The sequence below is a fragment of the Triticum aestivum genome, chromosome 2D, assembly GCF_018294505.1.
Source record: "Triticum aestivum cultivar Chinese Spring chromosome 2D, IWGSC CS RefSeq v2.1, whole genome shotgun sequence".
NCBI classification, from domain to species: Eukaryota; Viridiplantae; Streptophyta; class Magnoliopsida; order Poales; family Poaceae; genus Triticum; species Triticum aestivum.
Window position 1 is genome coordinate 368,730,981 of NC_057799.1, and position 26,805 is coordinate 368,757,785.

The 26,805-nt window shown below is 48.2% G+C and overlaps 1 protein-coding gene across 2 annotated transcripts; it reads left to right on the forward strand.

Annotated features, from left to right (window-relative positions):
* The first annotated feature begins 1,704 nt into the window (after positions 1-1,704).
* Positions 1,705-4,022, forward strand: LOC123053185 (cytochrome b-c1 complex subunit Rieske, mitochondrial). 2 transcript variants are annotated; one of them, XM_044476605.1, is made up of 2 exons: positions 1,705-2,031; positions 3,081-4,022. In XM_044476605.1, exons 1-2 carry the CDS (start codon positions 1,857-1,859, stop codon positions 3,725-3,727), a joined length of 822 nt encoding a protein of 273 aa, XP_044332540.1. In that variant the 5' UTR covers positions 1,705-1,856; the 3' UTR covers positions 3,728-4,022. The 2 variants fall into 2 exon arrangements, with proteins under 2 accessions (XP_044332540.1, XP_044332541.1); XM_044476606.1 differs by having other exon boundaries at positions 1,722-2,031; positions 3,093-4,022.
* Positions 4,023-26,805: the final 22,783 nt, after the last annotated feature.

Here is a 26,805-nt window from a genome sequence, read left to right on the forward strand (position 1 = left end):
ATATTTGGTAAAGGGTGGAAGGCTCGGCCTTATGCCTGGTGTTTTGTTCCACTCTTGCCGCCCTAGTTTCTGTCATACCGGTGTTATGTTCCTTGATTTTGCGTCCCTCACACGGTTGGGTGATTTATGGGACCCCCTTGACAGTTCGCCTTGAATAAAACTCTTCCAGCAAGGCCCAACCTTGGTTTTACCATTTGTCCAGCCTATTTCTTTTCCCTAGGGAGTCGCTCTCTCGAGGGTCATCTTATTTTAACCCCCCCGGGCCAGTGCTTCTCTAAGTGTTGGTCCGAACTGAGTAGACTGCGGGGCCACCTCGTGGAAACTCGAGGTCTGGTTTTACTCGTAGGATGTCTCATCCGGTGTTGCCCTGAGAACGAGATATGTGCAGCTCCTATCGGGATGTCGGCGCATCGGGCGGCTTTGCTGGTTTTGTTTTACCATTGTCGAAATGTCTTGTAACCGGGATTCCGAGACTGATCGGGTCTTCCCGGGAGAAGGAATATCCTTCGTTGACCGTGAGAGCTTATCATGGGCTAAGTTGGGACACCCCTGCAGGGTATTATCTTTCGGAAGCCGTGCCCGCGGTTATGTGGCAGATGGGAATTTGTTAATATCCGGTTGTAGAGAACTTGACACTTGACCTTAATTAAAACGCATCAACTGCGTGTGTAGCCGTGATGGTCCCTTCTCGGCGGAGTCCGGGAAGTGAACACGGTTTCTGGGTTATGTTTGATGTAAGTAGGAGTTCAGGGATCACTTTGATCATTGCTAGTTTCACGACCGTTCCTTTGCTTCTCTTCTCGCTCTCATCTGCGTAAGTCAGCCACCTTACATGCTTAGTCACTGCTGCAACCTCACCACCTTATTCATTCCTTTCCCTTTAAGCTTTGCTAGTCTTGATACCCATGGTAATGGGATTGCTGAGTCCTCGTGACTCACAGATTACTACACCACCAGTTGCAGGTACAGGTTTTGCGATGATCATGACGCGAGAGCGATGTTTACCTTGTTCGGAGTTCTTCTTCTGCTTCTTCTTCGATCAGGGGATAGGTTCCAGGTCGGCAGCCTGGGCTAGCAGGGTTGATGTCGTTTGAGTTTCTGTTTATGTTTCATCCGTAGTCGGATGTTGATCTCATGTATGATATATTGATGTATTCTTGCGGCACTTGTATGCCTTGTATGTATCCCCAAATATTATGTAATGTTGATGTAATGATATCCACCTTGCAAAAGCGTTTCAATATGCGGTTCTATCCTTGGTGGGGCCTTCGAGTCTCTTTAGGATAGTATCGCATATTGGGCGTGACACTTTTGCTTCTGCTTTTGCAGCCTTTTCACTTTGAACAAAAAGCCATAAAAGCTCCCAAATAGGTGCTCCAAAAGCTCCAAAAGCACCTATTTTGGGGCCTTTATGGCTTTTTGTTCAACGTGAAAAGGCTGCAAAAGCAGAAGCAAAAACCCAAACAAACAGGGCCAGAGTTGTTATCATTTTTTTTGAGAAGTTACGTTAAAGTTTTCAACCTCTAGTGAATAACGTGCACAAACGAGAATAACCTCGAAAGGTTGAAAGAGTTACAATAGGATTTTCCATTTTTCTTTTTGAGTTTTTTACGAGTGGCCATTTTCTTTTTGAGTAAAAGATGACACTGTTCTGGGCCCAATAAACCGTACAGGGCCAGAGAAGCCGATCCCGAAGAGGCCCACCACTCCCACAATATTTGCTCCGCCTCTCGTTCTCTCCCCTCTCTCTCTCTCTCTCTAGCCTCTCCATTCCGTGTGGCGACCGAGCGAACCCTAGCCGAGATTAGACTACCATCCCCAATCTACCGGAGGAGGACGAGGACGACGCCGACGAGATGCTGAGGGTTGCGGGGAGGAGGCTCTCGTCTTCGCTCTCCTGGCGCCCCGTGGCGACCGTCGGAGCCAGGGGCCCGCTCGCTGGCGCCGGCGGCCCTGGGAGAGACGACGACGACGGTTCGGCCTACCAGCGGCGGTTCGCCATCGAGTCCCCCTTCTTCACCGCCGCGAGAGGTATCTGCGGTCTTGCCCCCACCCCACCTCCCGCATCCTCGGCTTCCTTCTCTCCCGGATCTCCCTCGCATCCGTAGATTTCGATTGGGCTTTGAATTGGGTCGCCTGGATTTGAGTGATCCGTGATGCTAGATTGACATCGTCTTTGATTGATCTCTTAGGGTGCTGCAATTCCATTCGATCTCTGTGCCTAACTGTTGACTATTGATTTCTATGACGTCGTATGATCATTCTAGCGGATCAGATCTGTGGATGTCATAGTTACGTGCGAAGCTGAGCGATTAAATACGTGCATATGTTTATCTGTTGGCTGGCTTGGTAATTTGAGTCACTTGTGCTTGCAAACACCTTCGAATGAATGCCCAATGGGCTATACTTGCATAGTTCATAACGAAATGGATTGCTAACCGTGCTGAGCGATTATGTTCCTGTATGTGTTTGCTGGCTTAACAATTGAGCCACACGTTTGCTAGCAAACACCTTCAGATGAATGGGCAGTGTGCTGAATCTGTCTAGTTCATAATGAAATGGATTGCTAACGCTGCAATGCTGCGTGGGAACATAAATTGCATCGTAACAGTTAATTGACATTTTTCTACTGTACCTGCTGTTAAAGATGTTTTGTTTTACAGGACCTGCTGGATGTTGACAAAACTTGGTCATAGAACTGTAATCATCTGATTGCTTTATAATCCAATGCCCATAGCATATTCCCATTGTTAGTAAGAATGATATCTGTACCAAACCAATGGTTTACTCAAATAGCAGTACTTGTAGTTCTCTGAATTCCACATGTGAAGAGCCATTTACTACTCAACATTGTTTAGTTTGTGCAATGAAATTCTTGCTATGGTGATCTTATTCATATCATTGCCAACTTCTGCAAGTTGTTTTACCCTTTGTTCTTGCTGGTGGATTAATACAGAAGTTTTTTGTGTGTTAGCAGTTTGCAATCTGTCATACTGTTTCTGCTGTTTATTGATGCCTAAATATGGGCTCTGCAACAGTTTACTGTTATTTAAACTATACTATTTGTAATTCTGATGCAGGCTTTTCTTCAGCTGAAACACTTGTTCCACGGAACCAAGATGCTGGGTTGGCTGAACTCCCAGCCACTGTTGCTGCACTGAAGAACCCCAACTCAAAAATCCTTTATGACCAGTACAACCATGAAAGATATCCTCCTGGAGATCCCAGCAAGCGTGCCTTTGCCTACTTTGTTCTGAGTGGTGGGAGATTCGTATATGCATCACTGCTGCGTCTCCTTGTCTTGAAGTTTGTCTTGAGCATGTCAGCAAGTAAGGATGTGCTTGCACTTGCTTCCCTTGAGGTTGATCTATCCAGCATTGAACCCGGTAGCACAGTGACTGTCAAGTGGCGTGGAAAGCCAGTCTTCATCAGGCGACGGACAGACGATGACATCAAGCTGGCCAACAGCGTGGATGTTGCATCCCTGCGCCACCCAGAGCAAGACGCTGAGCGTGTGAAGAACCCAGAGTGGCTGGTGGTTATTGGTGTCTGCACTCATCTTGGTTGCATTCCCCTTCCCAACTCTGGAGACTTTGGTGGCTGGTTCTGCCCGTGCCATGGCTCCCACTATGACATCTCTGGCAGAATCCGCAAGGGCCCTGCCCCGTACAACCTTGAGGTGCCCACCTACAGTTTCTTGGAAGATAACAAGATGCTCATAGGCTAAGAGCCTAAAACCAGTACCTACCGACATATATTATCCACAGGAGTGAATTCCTGTTGCGCTGTTATTTTGTTTTCAATGTGGCTAGGAGTTTTTGTTTCAGGACTATTGCAACGGTGATCCACTGTTACCTACTGAAGTTCATTTGCAGTGCGAAATAATTATTTCTCCTATGTTGCTACTGGATTGCAAGTTGTTTTGTACTGATTTTCTGAGACCCTATCGGAAGGATATTGTATACCTCTTCTGGTCCTTGCTACCTATATATTTGTTAAATAAGCAAACATACTATTCTTCATCTTGTGTCTATAACAATGTTATTCATTCAAGTGCTCGAATGTTGTACTTATGTGTGATCTAACTTCAGGAACTTCTATGTTGATTCTAATGATCCTTGACATTGTGATGTGCTGATGCTGCAATTGGCTGCTGACGGTATGCCTGTCGGGGAGGCAAGGTAGTCCGACCGGCATGGCACACGCTTTAATGAACGTTCTATAGGTTATGTACGGCGCCCCCCTAAGGCCTTGTTTGGAGTTTTCCCAGCCTAAGGGATTCGTTTTCCCAGCCTCAAAAGGGATAATTGGGTGAGAAGGGATCAGGTGAGCCCCTTCCCTTCACCTAATCCCCATCCCCATCAATCCTTCGCTAACAATACTCGCTCGGCAGCAGCATTACGCTCGGGAAGAGAATACACGAGGTGAAGGAGCCGGAAGAGCCTACGTAAGCTTAGGGATGCCCAAGGCATCCCAATCTATACCTAATATTAAAGGCCCAATCTATCTGACGCGGAGTTTTTGCTCCCGGGCTCATTTGCACCCGCGTTTAGAAAAAAAATCAAAACGAATACTAGATTTTTTTTTAAAAAAATCTATTTTTTTGTGTGGTAGATAATTTGATGCGCGAGGTCCCCTCCAAATTCAACTCATTTGGACGTCTGAGCAATTCTCGGCAAAAAAGACAAAGGTTCTGTAAAGAAGTTAAATGTTCACACACTGTTCTGACCCAATTTGTCTTTTTTGCCGAAGAGCTGCTCAGATGTCCAGATGAGTTGAAATTTGGAGCGGACCCCATGCATCAAATTATCTACCACACAAAAAAATTGGATTTTTTTTTTGATTTTTTCTAGTATTTGTTTTTTTTTCTGAGTGGGAGCAGATGAGTCTGGGCACCGAGTTGGATTTCCGCAATCTATATCTTTCCCTATATATATATAGCACGGATTAACTTTGTCGGGTTCACCGTCATAATACGCTTTTTTCTCATGTCATACTACGCTTTTATGATTACGTTTTGGAATTAACCGATGTGGTACTAACCGAACATTTCATTTTTGCGTCCGTGGCAGCACAATGGCGGACTTGGGCTTGCTTTAGTCCAGCCCATACACGTATATTAAAAAAACAGGGGAAAAATTGTGACACTGGGATTTGATTCCTGGTCTACCTGATATATGCCCACAGAGCAGACCACTCCGGCTAGGCTAACGTTTGTGCTAATGTAGGCGTTCGGCCTTTAAGAATAGAGTATGAGGCGTACGCGGGCTGAGGAAATGAGCACGGGCGTGCTGGGCCGGGCCGACTGCTGCGGCGCACGAGACGGACAAAGGGAGCCGGCTGGACCGCTGGAGGCAGTTTTTCATATTTGTTTACTTACTAAATAGTCCCACCTTGCTATTTTACATAATTTTTTATCAGTTTATATACGTTCTTAGGTTGTCTAGCATCAAGGAGCTGCTTTGGAAATTAAGCAAAGAATATGAGTGAATAAGATTTGTCCTTAATGGAACAAATGAGGGGCAGAGCAATAGGAGAGAGAGGAAGGAAATAGACATTGCATGACAAATAAAAAAGGAAGGAGAAAGGAAAGAGAGGAAGGAAATAGACGGCAATTATGCAGATCCATAAAGAAAGGCAATAGACATTACATGAAAAATAAAGAAGTAAAGAGAGAGGTAGGAAATAGACGGTAATTATTGTGGGCGCCATATTAATCGCGGGAGTAATTAACGGTAATTATAAGGAAAGAAAAAGAAATAAAATACATTTCTTATGAGAAATAAAGAAGGAAAGAGAGGGGAAGTAAAATAGATGGTAATTAAGGACGTGCGGGAATCAATGGCAGGCGGCCCTCATCTTACGAATAAAAATGAAGTGCCATTCTTATATACTATTTTTTATATAAATGGACGTATAATATTATTGGTCCTCCCATTTCATATGACCATGGCGTTTCTTCATACTGAGCTAGGCTATTCTACTGATCGTCTATGCTGGGCCACTAGGCCTCTACCCCGTTCGCCCGCGTAACATTTCACCAATAAAAAACAGTGCCCTCCCAACAGGTCCATGCGACCCGGCCCAACCATCCCATTTAGGAGATGAGTCAAAAATAGTTGACGGTGACTGGAATCAAACGCGCAATCTCCACTGTTTTTGGTGCTGATCATGTTATCCCGCAAAAAAGGTGTTGATCGTTTTCAACTAAAGTTGAATTTGGTGGTTGTTTGTGTCCTTCACGGACTGGTACTAAACTACTACGATGTAAAATCCAGATCACACAAACACAAGGCGCAAGCATTAGATTATGCAGATTTGACCGGGATCTCAAACGCGACCGTTCGCTTATCTGTCCATGCGGGGGATGCAATTCTTTATTGGATCCAAGTTTAGATGGAACGTTCGCTGTGTAGTGGACATCGTGACCGACATTGATGACAAAGAAAAGAAGAGGTAACAGGTATTTCATTATGATGATGTTCCATACTGCTCCTATGGAGTCCCTCTTTAGACTGTTGGATGCGTATATCCAATGAGACTGTGTTGGCTGGAGCTATCACTATGACTGCAAATTTCTTTTCAGCCAAGTAAATTTATATGCTCACCAGAAACCAACGACAGGTCAACACTTATCAGCAGTTTGCAATCTTTATTAGACTATGCCTAAGCCAAATGTTGATTTTAGTTAGGCAATGTAGAAAACATGGTCGTGATTTATGTAGATTGGATAGTCCCTTCAAAATGCATTTTTCAATCTTGAGTGGACGATTATATGTTTTCTTATAGAAATTGACTATATGTTTGATGGATTGACTAATTATTTTTGCCCCATCAGATTAAACTAGGTCTTAATTTGAAGGTACAATTTAGGCTGCTGGTGCTGGTTTGTTTATTGTACTAATTATGCTCTTTAGACAGAGATATGTTGTCTTCCTCATTCCTCAGTCGTTATGAGCTGGGCATAGATGGGTGACCCGGTTAATCCTGATTTATTGCAACATATGTTTTCTCCACACAGGTCTAAATAATGCAACCTCTTCTTAGGCTGTGGAAATATGATTCGGATGGAGGTTGATGGACTAGAGCAATTAAAGGGATGTGATATTTTCTTCTCCCGTTGCAACGCACGGGCATATGTCCTAGTAATAATAAAGCACGGATTGACTTTGTCGGGTTCACCGTCACAATACGCTTCTTCCCGTGAATTTACGCTTTCAGTTTGATTTTAAAACATATACACGAGGTGGTACTAATTCGGGGAATAATAAAGCTTGTCGGGTTCACCGTCACAATACGCTTCTTCCCGTGAATTTATGCTTCCAGTTTGATTTTAAAACATATACACGGGATGGTACTAATTCGGGGAATAATAAAGCACGTGGTCCGTCTTCGTTTCATGTTTCATATGTAGTCCGTCGTATGTCACCGAGCCTGGCCCAAAGAACAAACCAGGCCGTCGTATGGCCCAGTGAATCCGGCCCACGGGAGGCAAAAATTCTGCTCGCGAGGGGTATCGAACTAATACCTTCAGTATCTCTACGTAATGTCATGACCAACAGAGCAAGTCCTGATTCATGTAGAATTGAAGGTTGACTCATATATAGTCCCACCTCGCTCCTTTATATCTAATCTATCTGATTTATATACGTTTTTATTTTTCTGGGCATCAAGAATCCTTCTTGAAGATCATGAGATATAAACGAGGAAGGAAAGAGATTCTAATTACATGTGAAGAAAAGAGGTGCTAATTATACCAGAAAAAAAGGAAAGAGGGCTAACGCTTTTCATAGGTGAGGGGGTGGGCTATTAAACGGATGCCTGCAGACATGCATCCTGCACAATTTGAGGACGACTTGACAGAAACAAGGAGGAAATGATGCGCTACTTGAGGTCAATTTGTGCGTACGAACACGCCTCTGCAGCCCAAAAATAAAAGGAAATGGTTTGTTTTAATCCGGCTGAAAACAACGAGACACAAGCCTCCTCCAGCGATTGACACGCGTCCCTGGCTGGACCCACGTTCTCCGTCTTATCCACACACATGGAAGCCACAACTGCACATTCCTGTCGATTTGGTTGCTCCGTCACAGCTTTTGCCATGGCGCCGCGCTTCCTCGCACACCTACCATCTACGACACTGCGGGCCGCCGGCGCTGCACAACAGCATCCCTCCCGCCCTGCATCGCAGCTTTCGCTGTTGTCGCCACGCACTGCATCGGGGAGCTTCCCCATGGGCCATGGCCACCGCACTGCATCGTAGCACCCATCGCCGCCAATGCGGGCCGCCGAAGCTGCATCGCAGTTCTCCCTGTCGTTGCCGACCACCGCGTCGGGGAGCTTCCGCCATGGCCGTCGTGCTGCATCGAAGCACCATCGCCGGCAACGCTGCATCGGCCATGGCCGTGGGCGCTGCATCTCAGCTTTCGCCGTTGTCGCCACGCGCTACGTCACAACACCCGTCACCGCCAATGGAGCTTCGCCGGGGGGCACCGGTGCTGCAATGGAGCTTCGTCGATGGCCGTCGGGGTTGCGTTGGAGCACCGCGTGCCGGTGTTGCAGCTGCAATGAAGCAGGGTCGGAGCTGCGACGGGCCGCCGGCGCTGCGTTGGAGCACCACGTGCCGGTGTTGGCGCTGCAATGGCACATGGCCGGAGTTGCTACGGGTCGCAGCAGCTGCGTTGGAGCACCCCCGCACCGGTTTGGGCGCTGCAATGGCGCATGGCCGGAGTTGCTACGGGTCGCCGGAGCTGCGTTGGAGCACCACCGCGCCGGTTTTGGCGCTGCAATGGCGCATCACCGTGCCGCCGTTGCTGCTGAACACCCAGCTCCGCCGACCGCCGTTGAGGGGGGTGCGGCTCCTGCTTGCGAAGCCGTGCAGAGCTCTGCTTCCACAGCGACTCTTGTTGTTTCTTCACTACGAATCCAACGGCTGCCAGGGAAAGATCAAACGGCCGTACAGGCGGATGATTTCTCTAAGAAATTATCCGGCTGATCCGTAGCAGCGCCCAAAATAAAAGACTTTAAATCAAAATCATGGTGATAAAAAAGGAGGAGAAGAGTGTGCTTCATCTTTACTGGTCCAAATTTCAGGTAATGACAACAAGTCGTTATAGTCTGTCTTCAATACAGTACTACTCTTATGTTCTTTCGAGTGCAAACCCACTAACAACTGAGCTGACTACACATAACACCGAAGGTATCACCATTGGCATCCACTGTCGTGTGCATTCCTCTCCTCCTTACCTGGGTGTCGTGGCGTGGCAGAAACCTTCTTCGTGTGTCTTTCACCAACGCACGAGGAGGACTTGGATCAATTTGATTCAGGCACATGGGATGAAGGCAGGGAAACATGACGCAGCCATGCTGCACCAACCAACTGGATGCTGGTAAGTTCATGTCGTGTGAAGGGAACATATGGTTGATCTGCTTTCTATAGTTTACTTACACTGAGTAGCTGGAAATATAATTAAGCACGAAGAATATTATAACCGTTCTTTTAGTTGGGTTGTTGGCTATAGGAGGGCTAGCCAGATTTGTTTCTCCGTATTAGAAGCTCATCATGGGCTCGCTTCCTGAAGGGAGCCGGGAGACCTAACCCTAGCCGCCGCCCCCGCGCCATCTCCTCCTCCGCGCGCAATTACGGCGCCGTCGTGCCGCCGGCCATGCCCAACCCCTCACCATCCTCCCTTCCACCCCTACAACCTACGGTCTAAGCCTGGTAGGACCCTAGCTCCTACCGGTTTGCATTTTTTCCCATTTTTACCTGTTGCAACGCACGGGCTTTTTGCTAGTCTATACCTAATATTAAAGGGAGGAGCCTTTCATAGTTCTTCATACGTCATCCTTTTCTATCCAATTTCATGTTAATAAACGACTGAGATTTAGAAGTAGATCTCTTCTAACGGATCGGACCAAAATAGAAAAACAAAGAAGATTTCTTGGCACTCCCTCTTGATAGAAGAAAATGGAAAATAAATGCTGCGCATAGGAAGGAAACCAAACGTTGCATGTAGGATGAAATAAACCAAAAACAAAGCACACACACGTACTATCTCCGGAAAAAAAATCCTACACAATCGAATCTACTTCCTAGCCCCTGTGCACGAGACCCAAAAGGCCTCCAGGCCGGCCTATCCCAACACGAGCGACACGGGGCTCCCACCGGTCTCGGACACTCCTGGTGGGCTGAGGCGACGGTGACAAGCGACTTTTCTTGAGGGGAAGAGGTGCTCGGGACGAAGGAGCCACATGAGGTGGGAGGTCGAAACCAACGCGTTCCAGCGAGGCGGGAGCTCCGGGCGGCGGTGTCGTGGTATTCTCACGGGGGAGGTGTGAGGCGACAGATGCCACAAGGGCTTAGTGTGAGGATAAGACTGCTGCTGATAGGCCCGGGAGAGGGTATGCGAGTAGCACGCGCTAGTTTATCCAGGTTCGGGGCTCTCCGGAGAGATAATACCCCTACTCCTGGATGTCTGTATGTATGTGGCATATCTCAGTACAGAGTGCTCCTAGAGCTATATCATTGGTCAGTGCCATAGGCATCTGACTTTGTATATGCGGATGGCCGGATAGGCAAAGATGCTCTAGTGGCCGTATGGCTTATGGCCATGAGTGTGTGCGTGAGCATGCTAGTCTCAGTCCATCCCCTGATGGATGGATAGAGTTAGCTATATATAGTGTGTAGTGGGCATGGGGCATGGCGTTGGTTGTAAGCTACCTTGGGTAGCTTACAAGCCAAGCCATGTATAGGGCATGGTGCATGTCATGCTTGTCCCCTGGGTCACTTCATAAATAGTGCCCAGGGACAAGTGACACCGTACATGATGGCTGGGGTGACACGTGAATAGTGCTTGGGTACGGCCGTCTCGTCGGTGTCTTGTCGGTGTCGGATCGGGCTGCAGCCGGCAGCCGGCTGGTTGGCGCAGTCAGCAGCCGGCAGCCGGCCGGGCATTGCAGTCGGACGGGGAGCCGGCAGGAGCGGCCGGGCAGTCGGACCGAGGGGATTTGCTAGCCCCGATGTCTTGAATTATCGTCTTGCCGTCTTCGAGGTACCCATGGTCAATTACTCCGTCAGTAGCCTCCAAGCCTCCGGGCAACTTGGCAAAGTTGGGCGGAGATTTTTTGGCGGGTGTTGATGTAGAAAATGTCGATGACGGCCGGCTGCAGGCCGCAGCCGGCGTAGCTTGCTTCGGGCGGGGGCGCGCCAGCGCACCCGCTGGGTGTAGCCTCCGAGCCTCCGGGCAACATGGAAAAGTTGGGCGGAGGCTTTTCGCGTTTGTTGGTGCAGACGATGGCGTCGAGGGTGCCGGGCGCGGACACGAAATCCGCCGGCAGGTGCTGTCGGGCGCGGACGCGGGTCCGCCGACTGATGGTGTCGGGCGCGGACGCGAGGTCCGACGACTGATGCTGTTGCTGACAGCCGGCTGCGGGCTGCAGCCGGCGCGGTTTGCTTCCAGTGGGGGCGTGCCAGCTTACCCACTGGGCGTAGCCTCCGAGCCTCCGAGTGAGGAGGCGGGTTTCCCACGGAAATGATCATGCAAAAAACAAAGTTAGTCCGCGCAGATATATCAAATGTTTGCTTTTAGCATTGAAAATTTTATGCGGAGGGTGCCGACTCGGTGTCGTCCGAGCCCCCTTCAATCTCTTTCATGTTCCCTTCGCTATTTGGCTTATGCTCTCGCTTGCCGGACAGCCGCTCTGCGGTCTGTGGATGAGAGTGGGCCGCGGAGTGGAGTGTACAATACTCAGACTCTGGGAGTGAATTTAACCGAGCAGATACTCATAAAGAAAACGACCGGGTCACCCGAACGTTTTTCACGTGGGTGGCCTCCAGCGTTTGCTCTCGCTAGCCGAACAGCCGCTCTGCGGTCTGTGGCTGAGAGTGAGCCTTTGGTACCGCGCACGCTACTAAGCTGTCTGCGGGAACGAACGTCTCAGGCCAAGCGGCCAGCCTCCGGGCCAACTCTGGCTGGCGCTGGGGCGAACAGTGGTGCAACTGTAATGAAAGCGGAGGTGGTCCCCGAGCGTCGCTCGGGGTTATCCGTGTTTGCGTGGTGCGAAAATATGTGCGTGAGGAGCTCACATTGCTTTGACGCAGACGAGACGAAGGTTGCCGAAGATAGTCAGCGCGACTCAACGCTTGCTGAGCGCGTCGGCGCACCCGCTGGGTGCAGCCTTCGAGCCTCCGGGTGCTCGAAGGGCGTCTCGGCCGGTCAGGCTCGACCAGCCAGACGGCGGAGCGGGACGAGACCGAGCCTGCTTGGCACAGCCGGCCAGGCGTCGGAGCAGGAGGCGGTCCAGCCGGCAACGCGTGTCGCGACTGACCGTCCGAGTGGCGAAGCAGGCGGACGGGCCATCCGGACGTAGACTTTTTCTTTGTCTCTTCGGCCGGCTGCCGGCAGCCAGACAAAACTTTTCTTAAATTTTTTCTTTTTCAGCCGGATGCCTGTTTCTTTTATCCGACTGTTGGCAGGCGGACGTTTTATCCGGCCTTTGACTTTTCTCGGGCAGACTAAGCAGGCAGTCGGCCTCTTTTTTTTCTAGCCGGCTAGCGGGGAGTCGGCCCTTAGCTTTTTCCTCCAGCCGAGTTCAACTTCTTTTTTCACTGTATCTTTCTTCAGAACGAGACTCGGCCGAAGCGGAGCAGGGGAGCGAGCGCTCGTGCGTGGGGCGAGCCGGCCGCGGGGGGAGCCGGAGCCGGCCACGGGCGGAGCGGAGAGCGCGGCAGCGGCCTGGCGGAGCCAGAGGCGGAGCGAGGCCGCGCGGGGATGCCGGACCCGGCGGGCGCGCGGACCCGGCCGCGGGCTGAGCCGGAGTCGGAGCCGGCGGGCGCGGGGCCGCAGGAGCCAAGGGCGGATCCGGCCGGGGTGTGGGGACCCGACGCGGGGGCGGGCGGAGACGGCAGGGCCGAGCCGCAGGCGCGAGCCGGCGGACGCTGATCGGGGCGCGCGGAGCCGGCGCAGAGGGCGTGGCGGAGCGAGGCGGTCGGGTGGCGACTCGGCGGCGACGAGGGCACGAGCCGGCGGGAGGCACAGGCGACCCGGAGCCGGCCCAGGCCGGGCGCGCGGAGGCGGGGGAAGCCGGCCGCGGGACGGGGCGAGGCGGCCCACGCAGGAGCCAGCGAGGGCGCTGGCGCGGAGACGGTACGGAGGCGCGGGAGGCCGGACCCGGCGCTGTGGGCGGGGCCGGCGCGAGGCGCGATGGAGCCGGCGAGGCGGAGCCGGCCAGGGGCGGGAGGCGGAGGGGCTCTGGAGGCCAGCGGGGCGGCGAGGGGAGGCCGGGCTCGGGGCCGGCGTGCTGGTGGAGCCGTCCAGCGGAGGAGACGCCCGCGAGGAGGGAGCCGGACCCGGCGCTGACCGGCCGGGCGTCGCGATGCAGGGCCGCCGCGGTACATCTGGAGGAGCGCGGGCGCGGCGTCGCTCGGGGGCCAGCCGGAGGACGCGATGACGCGTGCGGAGGCAGGAGGCAGCGAGGCCGTGCACAGACCGAGCGAGGACCATGGCCAAGCGGAGAGCACAGCAGCCGGGCCGTGGAGCGCGACAACTGCGGTCGAGCGGAGCTGCAGAGGCGGTCGGGGATGGCTGTACGGAGGTCCTGCTCGCGCACGTAGCAGGCAGCCACACACTCGGTTCGCTCCAGGAAATCGAGAGGAGGGAGAGCCGCAGCGGAGAAGTGTAACGAGCCAGTGTTTGGGCAACGTACGGGCAACGTCTGGCCATTGTTTGATGCGTGTCTGGCTAATGGTTTGACTATGGTTTGACTTGCATCTAGTTAGCTTGCATAGATGGTATACGGAGGAGTGAGCGCGCGTTTTGACCAGAGCAAGGCGCAACGCGGAGGGGAGCAGACGCGTGCGGCGCGTGGATGGATGCGGCCGACCGAAACGGGGCCCCGCGCGCGGCGCGTGCGGTCGGTTGGCCGGCGTCGCGACGGTGGTGAAGAAGGCGAGGCCGACGGCGAGGAGGCGCCGCCCCTCACGGCCATTCCGGGGCCATGTCGATAACGAGCCCCCGACCGCTACCGGAGAGACGACGGCGACGCCGCGGTGACGGTGAAGATGGAAAGGCCGACGGCGAGGACGCGCCTCCCCTCGCGGCCATTCCGGGGCGTGTCGGTGTCGAGCCCCCGACCGCTGCTGGAGAGACGGCGCGACGCCGCGGCAGTGAAGACGAAAATGGTCCCGCCCGGACTGCGAAACCAGCAGTAGCGTGGTAGCATGGTAGTAGTACCACACCATGGTGGGCGCCAACTGTCGTGGTATTCTCACGGGGGAGGTGTGAGGCGACAGATGCCACAAGGGCTTAGTGTGAGGGTAAGACTGCTGCTGATAGGCCCGGGAGCGGGTATGCGAGTAGCACGCGCTAGTTTACCCAGGTTCGGGGCTCTCCGGAGAGATAATACCCCTACTCCTGCATGTCTGTATGTATGTGGCATATCTCAGTACAGAGTGCTCCTAGAGCTGTATCATTGGTCAGTGCCATAGGCATCTGACTTTGTATATGCGGATGGCCGGATAGGCAAGGATGCTCTAGTGGCCGTATGGCTTATGGCCATGAGTGTGTGCGTGAGCATGCTAGTCTCAGTCCATCCCCTGATGGATGGATAGAGTTAGCTATATATAGTGTGTAGTGGGCATGGGACATGGCGTTGGTTGTAAGCTACCTTGGGTAGCTTACAAGCCAAGCCATGTATAGGGCATGGTGCATGTCATGCTTGTCCCCTGGGTCACTTCATAAATAGTGCCCAGGGACAAGTGACACTGTACATGATGGCTGGGGTGACACGTGAATAGTGCTCGGGTACGGCCGTCTCGTCGGTGTCTTGTCGGTATCGGATCGGGCTGCAGTCGGCAGCCGGCTGGTTGGCGCAGTCAGCAGCCGGCAGCCGGCCGGGCATTGCAGTCGGACGGGGAGCCGGCAGGAGCGGCCGGGCAGTCGGACTGAGGGGCTTTGCTAGCCCCGATGTCTTGAATTATCGTCTCGCCGTCTTCGAGGTACCCGTGGTCAATTACTCCGTCAGGCGGCATCACCTTAGTTGTTGCTTTGTGGGGAAAGGAGGGGTGGAGGAGCCGGTGCGGTCACTGCTGGCACATTCACCCTACCTCTAGCACCACCTACGCTGCCATAGCTCATCGGGGGAGGATCCCAATCTCCTCTATTTTGGTCACAACGAGATCCACAGGGAAGAGATGCTCGGGTTGGAGGAGGCCACAAGACGTGGGAGATCGAGATCGATGCTGTCCAGGAGGCGGGAGGTCCGGGCAGCGGCATCGCCTCGTTTGTTGCCGTGTTGGGAATAGGAGGGGTGGAGGAGCCGGCACTGCATCTTTCTCTGCTGGTGATGGAAGTGATGGCGCCGATGCTCGCCGTGTCCACCGTCACCTTTATCTTGATGAGGTGCACTATGATTGTAATCTCCAGCGCTCTGCACATTAGATCGTTGCCCATCGCCATAGGCGTGCCTGGGAGCAGTTAGTCGGCAAACCACGACGCCGCCAGTGGCTGCTGCTCCTGCTACTGCATCACCAGCCACGACCACTGCGTGAAGTACAACATGAGTTCCTTGACCCATCCTTCTCCTTCTCCCTCCCCGTTCCCTTCGCCCGGGGTTCAAACTTGGAAGTATTTTATTCTGCTATTAGTTTGGTTCAACTTGTTGTTGGGCATATGACGTGATTTGTGAATTCTGCCCCTAAAGCTAATTTTGTGAGCTAAAGTTGTTGTGTGATTCCCGAGTCTATGTTCCTGTCAAAGGGAATATCTAGGTGGGATTAGATTTGTGGAGATATCAGCTTATCAGTGGCTGCTTCGTTGTTGAACCCACTTGCTATATGATTATAATTTTGCTAAATAGTACTTGTTGGGAAACGTAGCATGCAATTTTAAAAAATTTCCTACATCCACGCAAGATCTATCTAGGAGATGTATAGCAACGAGAGGGGGAGAGTGTGTCTACATACCCTCGTAGACCGAAAGCGGAAGCGTTTGACAATGCGGTTGATGTAGTCGAACTTCTTCCTGTTCTGACCGATCAAGTACCGAACGTACGGCACCTCCGAGTTCTGCATACGTTCATCTCGATGACGTCCCTCGAACTCTTGATCCAGCACAGTGTCGAGGAAGTAGATGAGTTTCGTCAGCATGACGGCGTGGTGATGGTGATGGTGAAGTGATCCGCGCAGGGCTTCGCCTAAGCACTGCGATAATATGACCGAGGGTGTAATCTATGGAGGGGGGCGTTGCACACGGCTAACAGATGTTGTTGTGTGTTCTAGGCGCCCCCTCCCCACATATATATATAGGTGGGAGGGGGAGGGGAGCAACAAGGGGGCTCCCCAAGTAGGAGGAATCCTACTTGGGGGCCACCTCCAATTCGGCCCCCCTTCCTTGTATACGGAAGGGGGAAGGAAAGAGGGGAGAGGGGGGAAGGAAGGGGGAATCCTATTCCCTCTCTTTCCTTTCCTCCTCCCCTTTTCTTTCTCCACTTAGGCCGACCCATAGGGGAGCTACAACGCGAGCTATTGATCTACAACATAATTTGCAAATACTATCAGGACTAAGTTCATGATAAATTAAAATTCAATTAATCAAATTACTTAAGAACTCCCACTTAGATTGATATCCCTCAAGTCATCTAAATGATACGTGATCCAAATCAACTAAACCATGTCCGATCATCACGTGAGATGGAGTAGTCATCAATGGTGAACATCTCTATGTTGATCATATCTACTATATGATTCACGTTCGACCTTTCGGTCTCCAGTGTTCCGAGGCCATGTCTGTACATGCTAGGCTCGTCAAGTTTAACCCGAGTATTCCGCATGTGCAAAATTGTCTTGCACCCGTTGTATGTGAACGTAGAGCCTATCACACCCGATCATCACGTGGTGTCTCAGCACGACGAACTATCGCAATGGTGCATACTCAGGGAGAACACTTAATACCTTGAAATTTTAGTAAGGGATCATCTTATAATGCTATCGCCATACTAAGAAAATAAGATGCATAAAAGATAAACATCATATGCAATCAAAATATGTGACATGATATGACCATCATCATCTTGTGCTTTTGATCTCCATCTCCAAAGAACCGTCATGATCTCCATCTTCACCGGCTTGACACCTTGATCTCCATCGTAGCGTCGTGGTCGTCTCGCCAACTATTGCTTCTACAACTATCGCTAACGCATAGTGATAAAGTAAATAAATTACATGGCGTTTGCATTTCATACAATAAAGCGACAACCATAAGGCTCCTGCCAGTTGCCGATAACTTCTACAAAACATGATCATCTCATACAACAACGTATATCACATCATGTCTTGACCATATCACATCACAACATGCCCTGCAAAAAAAAGTTAGACGTCCTCTACTTTGTTGTTGCAAGTTTTACGTGGCTACTATGGGCTTCTAGTAAGAACCGTTCTTACCTACGCATCAAAACCACAACGGTGATTTATCAAGTTTGCTGTTTTAACCTTCAACAAGGACCGGCCACAGTCAAATTCGATTCAACTAAAGTTGGAGAAACAGACACCCGCCAACCACCTTTATGCAAAACTAGTTGCATGTCTGTCGGTGGAACCGGTCTCATGAACGTGGTCATGTAAGGTTGGTCCGGGCCGCTTCATCCAACAATACCGCCGAATCAAAATAAGACATTGGTGGTAAGTAGTATGACGATCACCGCCCACAACTCTTTGTGTTCTACTCGTGCATATCATCTACGCATAGACCTGGCTCGGATGCCACTGTTGGGAAACGTAGCATGCAATTTCCAAAAAAATTCCTACGTCCATGCAAGATCTATCTAGGAGATGTATAGCAACGAGAGGGGGAGAGTGTATCTACATACCCTCGTAGACCGAAAGCAGAAGTGTTTGACAACGTGGTTGATGTAGTCGAACTTCTTCCCGTTCCGACCGATCAAGTACCGAACGTAAGATCTATCTAGGAGATGTATAGCAACGAGAGGGGGAGAGTGTGTCTACATACCCTCGTAGACCGAAAGCGGAAGCGTTTGACAACGCGGTTGTTGTAGTCGAACTTCTTCCTGTTCTGACCGATCAAGTACCGAACGTACGGCACCTCCGAGTTCTGCATACGTTCAGCTCGATGACGTCCCTCGAACTCTTGATCCAGCAAAGTGTCGAGGAAGTAGATGAGTTCCGTCAGCACGACGGCGTGGTGACGGTGATGGTGAAGTGATCCATGTAGGGCTTCGCCTAAGCACCGCGAGAATATGACCGAGGGTGTAATCTGTGTGTGTGTAGGGGGGGGGGGCGCACACGGTTAACAGATGTTGTTTTGTGTTCTAGGCGCCCCCTCACCACATATATATAGGTGGGAGGGGGAGGGGAGCAGCAAGGGGGTGCCCCAAGTAGGAGGAATCCTACTTGGGGGCCACCTCCAATTCGGCCTCCCCCCTTCCTTGTATACGGAAGGGGGAAGGAAAGAGGGAAGAGGGAGGAAGGAAGGGGGAATCCTATTCCCTCTCTTTCCTTTCCTCCTCCCCTTTTCTTTCTCCAATTAGGCCGGCCCATATGGGGGGCGCACCAGCCCCTTGCGGCTGGTGTGTTTCCCCTCTTGGCCCATAAGGCCCATATCTTTTGCTGGGGGTGCCCGGAACCCCTTCTGGTGACCCGATATGTACCCGGTACCCTCCGGAACACTTCCGGTGTCCGAATACCATCGTCCTATATATCAATCTTTACCTCTCGACCATTTTGAGACTACTCGTCATGTCCGTGATATCATCCGGGACTCCAAAAAACATTCGGTCACCAAATCACATAACTCATATAATTCAAAATCGTCATCGAACGTTAAGCGTGCGGACCGTACGAGTTCGATAACTATGTAGACATGACCGAGACACCTCTCCGGTCAATAACCAATAGTAGAACCTGGATGCTCATATTGGCTCCTACATATTCTATGAAGATCTTTATCGGTCGAACCATTATGACAACATACGTTATTCCCTTTGTCCATCAGTATGTTACTTGCCCGAGATTCGATCGTCGGTATCTTCATACCTAGTTCAATCTCATCACCGGCAAGTATTTTTACTCGTTTCATAATACATCATCCTATAACTAACTCATAAGTCACTTTGATTGCAAGGCTTCTTATGATGTGCATTAGCGAGAGGGCCCAGAGATACCTCTCTGATACTCGGAGTGACAAATCCTAATCTCGATCTATGCCAACTCAACAAACACCTTCGGAGATACCTGTAGAGCATCTTTATGATCACCCAGTTATGTTGTGACGTTTGATAGCACACAAGGTATTCCTCCGTTATTCAGGAGTTGCACAATCTCATAGCCGAAGGAATATGTATTTGACTTGAAGAAAACAATAGCAATGAAACTGAACGATCAATATGCTGAGCTAACAGATGGGTCTTGTCCATCACATCATTCTCCTAATGATGTGATCCCGTTATCAAATGACAACTCATGTCTATGGTTAGGAAACTTAACCATCTTTGATTAACGAGCTAGTCTAGTAGAGGCTTACTAGGGACACGGTGTTTTGTCTATGTAACACATGTGTCAAGTTTCCGGTTAATACAATTCTAACATGAATAATAAACATTTATCATGATATAAGGAAATATAAAATAACAACTTTATTATTGCCTCTAGGGCATATTTCCTTCAGTACTCCCTACTTTAGTAATCTAAACGCTCTTATATTAGTTTACAGAGGGAGTTCTGTTCAGCTAGATAACTATAGGCACAACTTTGATGATAAAAGATTCATATAAAAACTGTGTGAAATATTGTGATCATTAATTTCTTGAGAACTATTCAATTATAATTTTTACCCACTACATTAGCCTTTAGATTTTGGTTGGCCTTGAGTTTCTTCAGTAATGTTTTTAGTCTCATCCTTCTCCAGTTTTACCCCGCTGGTGCTCCAGGCTAGGACACGAGCTCACAGGGGTTGCTGCCGCTTCCGAGGACATGGAAGCCTCCATAGCCAACGAGTATGTGGGCGCACTCAGGGACCATGGCTTTCGAGGATGCAAGAGATCTCTCAGCTATAGAGGATGCACAAACCATCTCCAGGTATCTAGCACTAGTTCTTTACCTAGCATACTCACCCAGCCTTGAACAACATCTCTCCCTTACCCAAAAAACTTGAATATCTCTCCGTAACCCCACTCTGATTTCTAGCATTTTCTGCTCTCCTATTGTGAGGTTGCAGTGTGTGTGATACGTCTCCAACGTATTTATAATATTTTATTGTTCCATGCTATTATATTATCTGTTTTGGATGTTTAATGGGCTTTATTATGCACTTTTATATTATTTTTGGGACTAACCTACTAACCGGAGGCCTAGTGCAAATTGTTGTGTTTTGCCCATTTCAGTGTTTCGCAGAAAAGGAATATCAAATGGAATCCAAACGGAATGAAACCTTTGAGAGAGTTATTTTTGGAACAAACGTGATCCAGAAGACTTGGAGTGGACGTCAAGGAAGCAACGAGGCAGGGAGGCGCGCCCCCACCCTCGTGGGCCCTTCGTGGCTCCATCGACCTACTTCCTTCGCCTATATATACTCATATACCCCGAAAACATCCGGGAGCACCATGAAACCCTATTTCCACCGCCGCAACCTTCTGTACCCGTGAGATCCCATCTTGGGGCCTTTTCCGGCGCTCCGCCGGAGGGGCAATCGATCACGGAGGGCTTCTACATCAACACCATAGCCTCTCCGATGATGTGTGAGTAGTTTACCACAGACCTTCGGGTCCATAGTTATTAGCTAGATGGCTTCTTCTCTCTCTTTGGATCTCAATACGAAGTTCTCCTCGATTCTCTTGGAGATCTATTCGATGTAATTATTTTTGCGGTGTGTTTGTCGAGATCCGATGAATTGTGGGTTTATGATCAATATTATCTATGAACAATATTTGGTCCTTCTCTGAATTCTTATATGTATGATTTGATATCTTTGCAAGTCTCATCGAATTATCAGTTTGGTTTGGCCTACTAGATTGATCTTTCTTGCAATAGGAGAAGTGCTTAGCTTTGGGTTCAATCTTGCGGTGTCCTTTCCCAGTGACAGCAGGGGCAGCAAGGCACGTATTGTATTGTTGCCATCGAGGATAAAAAGATGGGGTTTATATCATATTGCTTAGTTTATCCCTCTACATCATGTCATCTTGCCTAATGCGTTACTCTGTTCTTATGAACTTAATACTCTAGATGCATGCTGGATAGCGGTCGATGTGTGGAGTAATAGTAGTAGATGCAGAATCATTTTGGCCTACTTGTCGCGGACGTGATGCCTATATACATGATCATGCCTAGATATTCTCATAACTATGCGCTTTTCTATCAATTGCTCGACAGTAATTTGTTCACCCACCGTAGATTATGCTATCTTGAGAGAAGCCACTAGTGAAACCTATGTCCCCCGGGTCTATTTTCCATCATATAAGTTTCCGATCTATTTTATTTTGCAATCTTTACTTTCCAGTCTATATCATAAAAATACCAAAAATATTTATCTTATTATCTCTATCAGATCTCACTTTCGCAAGTGGTCGTGAAGGGATTGACAACCCCTTTATCGCGTTGGTTGCAAGGTTCTTATTTGTTTGTGCAGGTACAAGACGACTTGCGTGTAACCTCCTACTGGATTGATACCTTGGTTCTCAAAAACTGAGGGAAATACTTACACTACTTTGCTACATCACCCTTTCCTCTTCAAGGGAAAACCAACGCATGCTCAAGAGGTAGCAAGAAGGATTTCTGGCGCCGTTGCCGGGGAGGCTTACGCCAAGTCAAGTCAAGATTTGATCTCCCAGCAACTAGCCATTTCTGGCGCCGTTGCCGGGGAGATCTACGCACAAGTCAAGACATACCAAGTACCCATCACAAACTCTTATCCCTCGCATTACATTATTTTCCATTTGCCTCTCGTTTTCCTCTCCCCCACTTCACCTTTGCCGTTTTATTCGCCCTCTTCCATTCAATCTTGTGTTACCATGTGCCTTCTTTTTGCTTGCATATTCGCTTGATAAAAGTTTATGGATCCTCATACCCTTGCTAATCTTTTTAAGAGATCCAATTATGATGAACCAATTTCTAGTGATTTGAGTGCACTAGATTATCTTTATGAGGTTTTGCTTGAAATTCATGAATCTGAAAATTGTGGTGAAGAAATTTATGAAGAGATTCATGATAGCTCCTTGAATAAAAAGCATGATTGCAATGATTTTACTATAAATTCTCTTGATGTAAATTGTGCTAATAATATGAAAAACCCTAAGCTTGGGGATGCTAGTTTTGCTATGTCTACTACTTGTTGGAATGATCATGATTGGGGTGATTCTTCTTATGATCTTGAAAATTTATTTAAGCTCCATGATGAATATGAGATTGATAATAATGTTTGCAATAATATTGAAAGTGGGTTTGGAAGAGTGTCAACTTTAGATCCCATATATTTGGAGAATATTCAATCTTATGAAGTTTTTGATAGAAGTGGGTTTGGAGAGGTCATGACTTTAGTTAATGTTAATCCCACTATTTTGGAAGAGTGTCAACTTTGCATCCATGTGGATCATGTTGAAAATATGTTATGTGATAGCTATTTTGTTGAATTTTCCTATGATCCTACATGTAATTATTATGAGAGAGGAAAATATGGTTGTAGAAATTTTTATCTTACTAAATTACCTCTCGTTATGTTGAGATTGCTATTGTTTCTTTCGGCTTCCTTGCATATGCTAGTTTTTGCTTGCCTTGATAATTTGTTTGCCTATAAGATGCCTATGCATAGGAAGTATGTTAAACTTAGATGTTTTGTCACATGTCTTATGATGCTCTTTGTGTTTCAATTATTATCATCCTTGTGAGCATCAATAAAAATTATGCCTACCTAGGGGCGTTAAACGATAGCGCTTGTTGGGAGGCAACCCAATTTAGTTTTGTTCCTTGCTTTTTGTTTCTGCTTAGTAATAAATATTTGATGTATCCTCTGGTTAGATGTGGTTTTATATTTTAATTAGTGTTTTTGCCAAGTAAAACCTATAGGATCTTCTTGGATGATAATTATTTGATCTTGCTGAAAAAGACAGAAACTTTCTGCTCACGAAAACAATTGTTAAAAATCACCAGAAAGTGATAAAATACTGATTCCAATTGAAGTAGATCAATAATAAAATTATCTAGGTCTTCCTGTTTAGGTAGAATTTTTGAGTTACAGAAAGTTTGCGTTTGGTACAGATTACTACAGACTGTTCTGTTTTTGACAGATTCTGTTTTTCGTGTGTTGTTTGCTTATTTTGATGAATCTATGGCTAGTATCGGGGGGTATGAACCATAGAGAAGTTGTAACACAGTAGGTTTAACACCAATATAAATAAAGAATGAGTTCATTACAATACCTTAAAGTGGTGGTTTGTTTTATTTCGCTAACAGAGCTCATGAGATTTTCTGTTGAGTTTTGTGTTGTGAAGTTTTCAAGTTTTTGGGTAAAGATTTAATGGATTATGGAATAAGGAGTGGCAAGAGCCTAAGCTTGGGGATGCCCAAGGCACCCCGAGGTAAAATTCAAGTACAACCAAAAGCCTAAGCTTGGGGATGCCCCGGAAGGCATCCCCTCTTTCGTCTTCGTCTATCGGTAACTTTACTTGAGGCTATATTTTTATTCACCACAGGATATGTGTTTTGCTTGGAGCGTCTTGTATGATTTGAGTCTTTGCTTTTTAGTTTACCACAATCATCCTTGCTGTACACACCTTTTGGGAGAGACACACATGAATCGGAATTTATTAGAATACTCTATGTGCTTCACTTATATCTTTTGAGCTAGATAATTTTGCTCTAGTGCTTCGCTTATATCTTTTAGAGCACGGTGGTGGTTTTCTTTTATAGAAATTATTGATCTCTCATGCTTCACTTATATTATTTTGAGAGTCCTATAAAACTGCATGGTAATTTGCTTTGGCTATAAAATTAGTCTTAATATGATGAACATCCAAGATGGGTATAATAAAAACTATCATATAAAGTGCATCGAATACTATGAGAAGTTTGATACTTGATAATTGTTTTGAGATATGAAGATGGTGATATTAGAGTCATGCTAGTTGAGTAGTTGTGAATTTGAGAAATACTTGTTCTAAAGTTTGTGATTCCCGTAGGATGCACGTATGGTGAACCGTTATGTGATGAAGTCGGAGCATGATTTATTTATTGATTGTCTTCCTTATGGCGGTCGGGGACGAGCGATGGTATTTTCCTACCAATCTACCCCCCTAGGAGCATGCGCGTAGTACTTCATTTCGATAACTAATATATTTTTGCAATAAGTATGTGAGTTCTTTATGACTAATGTTGAGTCCATGGATTATACGCACTCTCACCCTTCCATCATTGCTAGCCTCTCTAATACCGCGCACCTTTCGCCGGTATCATACACCCACCATATACCTTCCTCGAAACAGCCACCATACCTACCTATTATGGCATTTCCATAGCCATTCCGAGATATATTGCCATGCAACTTTCCACCGTTCCCTTTATTATGGCACGTTTCATCATTGTCATATTGCTTTGCATGATCATGTAGTTGACATCGTATTTGTGGCTAAGCCACCTTTATAATTCTTTCATACATGTCACTCTTGAGTCATTGCATATCCCGGTACACCGCCGGAGGCATTCACATAGAGTCATATTTTGTTCTAAGTATTGATTTGTAATTTTTGAGTTGTAAGTAAATAAAAGTGTGATGATCATCATTATTAGAGCATTGTCCCAAGTGAGGAAACGATGATGGTGAAGGAAATATGCCCTAGAGGCAATAATAAAGTATTATATATTTCCTTATATCATGAGAAATGTTTATTATTCATGCTAGAATTGTATTAACCGGAAACATAATACATGTGTGAATACATAGACAAACAGAGTGTCACTAGTATGCCTCTACTTGACTAGCTCGTTAATCAAAGATGGTTATGTTTCCTAGCCATAGACATGAGTTATCATTTGATTAACGGGATCACCTCATTAGGAGAATGACGTGATTGACTTGACCCATTCCGTTAGCTTAGCTCTCGATCGTTTAGTATGTTGCTATTGCTTTCTTCATGACTTATACATGTTCCTATGACTATGAGATTATGCAACTCCCGTTTACCGGAGGAACACTTTGTGTGCTACCAAACGTCACAACGTAAATGGGTGATTATAAAGGTACTCTACAGGTGTCTCCAAAGGTACTTGTTGGGTTGGCGTATTTCGAGATTAGGATTTGTCACTCCAATTGTCGGAGAGGTATCTCTGGGCCCACTCGGTAATGCACATCACTATAAGCCTTGCAAGCATTGTGACTAATGAGTTAGTTGCGGGATGATGTGTTACGGAACGGGTAAAGGGACTTGCCGGTAACGAGATTGAACTAGGTATCGAGATACCGACGATCAAATCTCGGGCAAGTAACATACCGGTGACAAAGGGAACAACGTATGTTGTTATGCGGTCTGACCGATAAAGATCTTCGTAGAATATGTGGGAGCCAATATGGGCATCCAGGTCCCGCTATTGGTTATTGACCGGAGACGTGTCTCGGTCATGTCTACATAGTTCTCGAACCCGTAGGGTCCGCACGCTTAACGTTACGATGACAGTTTTATTGAGTTTTGATGTACCGAAGGAGTTCGGGGTCCCGGATGAGATCGGGGATATGACGAGGAGTCTCGAAATGGTCGAGACGTAAAAATCGATATATTGGACGACTATATTCGGACTTCGGAAAGGTTCCGAGTGATTCGGGTATTTTTCGGAGTACCGAAGAGTTACGGGAATACGTATTGGGCCTTATTGGGCCAGATGCGAAAGAAGAAAAAGGGCCTCAAGGGTGGCCGCACCCCTCCCCTTGGTCTGGTCTGAATTGGACTAGGGAAGGGGGGCGCCCCCTTCCTTCCTTCTCTTTTTCCCTTCCTCTTTTCCTATTCCATATGGGAGGTGGAATCCTACTAGGACTAGGGAGTCCTAGTAGGACTCCACACTTGGTGCGCCCCCTCCTAGGGCCGGCCTCCTCCTCCCTTGCTCCTTTATATACGGGGGCAGGGGGGCACCCCAGAGATACAACAATTGATCCTTGAGATCTCTTAGCCGTGTGCGGTGCCCCCCTCCACCATATTACACCTCGATAATACCGTTGCGGAGCTTAGGCGAAGCCCTGCGTCGGTGGAACATCATCATCGTCACCACGCCGTCGTGCTGACGAAACTCTCCCTCAACACTCGGCTGGATCGGAGTTCGAGGGACGTCATCGAGCTGAACGTGTGTAGAACTCGGAGGTGCCGTACGTTCGGTACTTGATCGGTCGGATCGTGAAGACGTACGACTACACCAACCGCGTTGTGATAACGCTTCCGTTATCGGTCTACGAGGGTACGTGGACAACACTCTCCCCTCTCGTTGCTATGCATCACCATGATCTTGCGTGTGTGTAGGAAAATTTTGAAATTACTACGTTCCCCAACAGATGGAGACTATGATTCCCACACAAGTCGGGATGAGACTCCGGACGAAAAAAGGAAAAAAAAAGAGGCCATAAAAAAAGAAGAGAAAAGGCCCAAATAAAAAAATAAAAAATGAGAGAAAAAGAGAGAAGGGACAATGTTACTATCCTTTTACCACACTTGTGATTCAAAGTAGCACCATGATCTTCATGATAGAGAGTTTCCTATGTTGTCACCTTCATATACTAGTGGGAATTTTACATTACAGAACTTGGCTTGTATATTCCAATGATG

What these genes read in the sequence shown, in the direction of transcription:
- LOC123053185 (XM_044476605.1), top strand. Translation starts at nt 1,857, where the DNA reads ATGCTGAGGGTTGCGGGGAGGAGGCTCTCGTCTTCGCTCTCCTGGCGC. An exon ending in CTTCTTCACCGCCGCGAGAG is followed by an intron (nt 2,032 to 3,080) that starts GTATCTGCGGTC and finishes ATTCTGATGCAG; the next exon opens with GCTTTTCTTCAGCTGAAACA.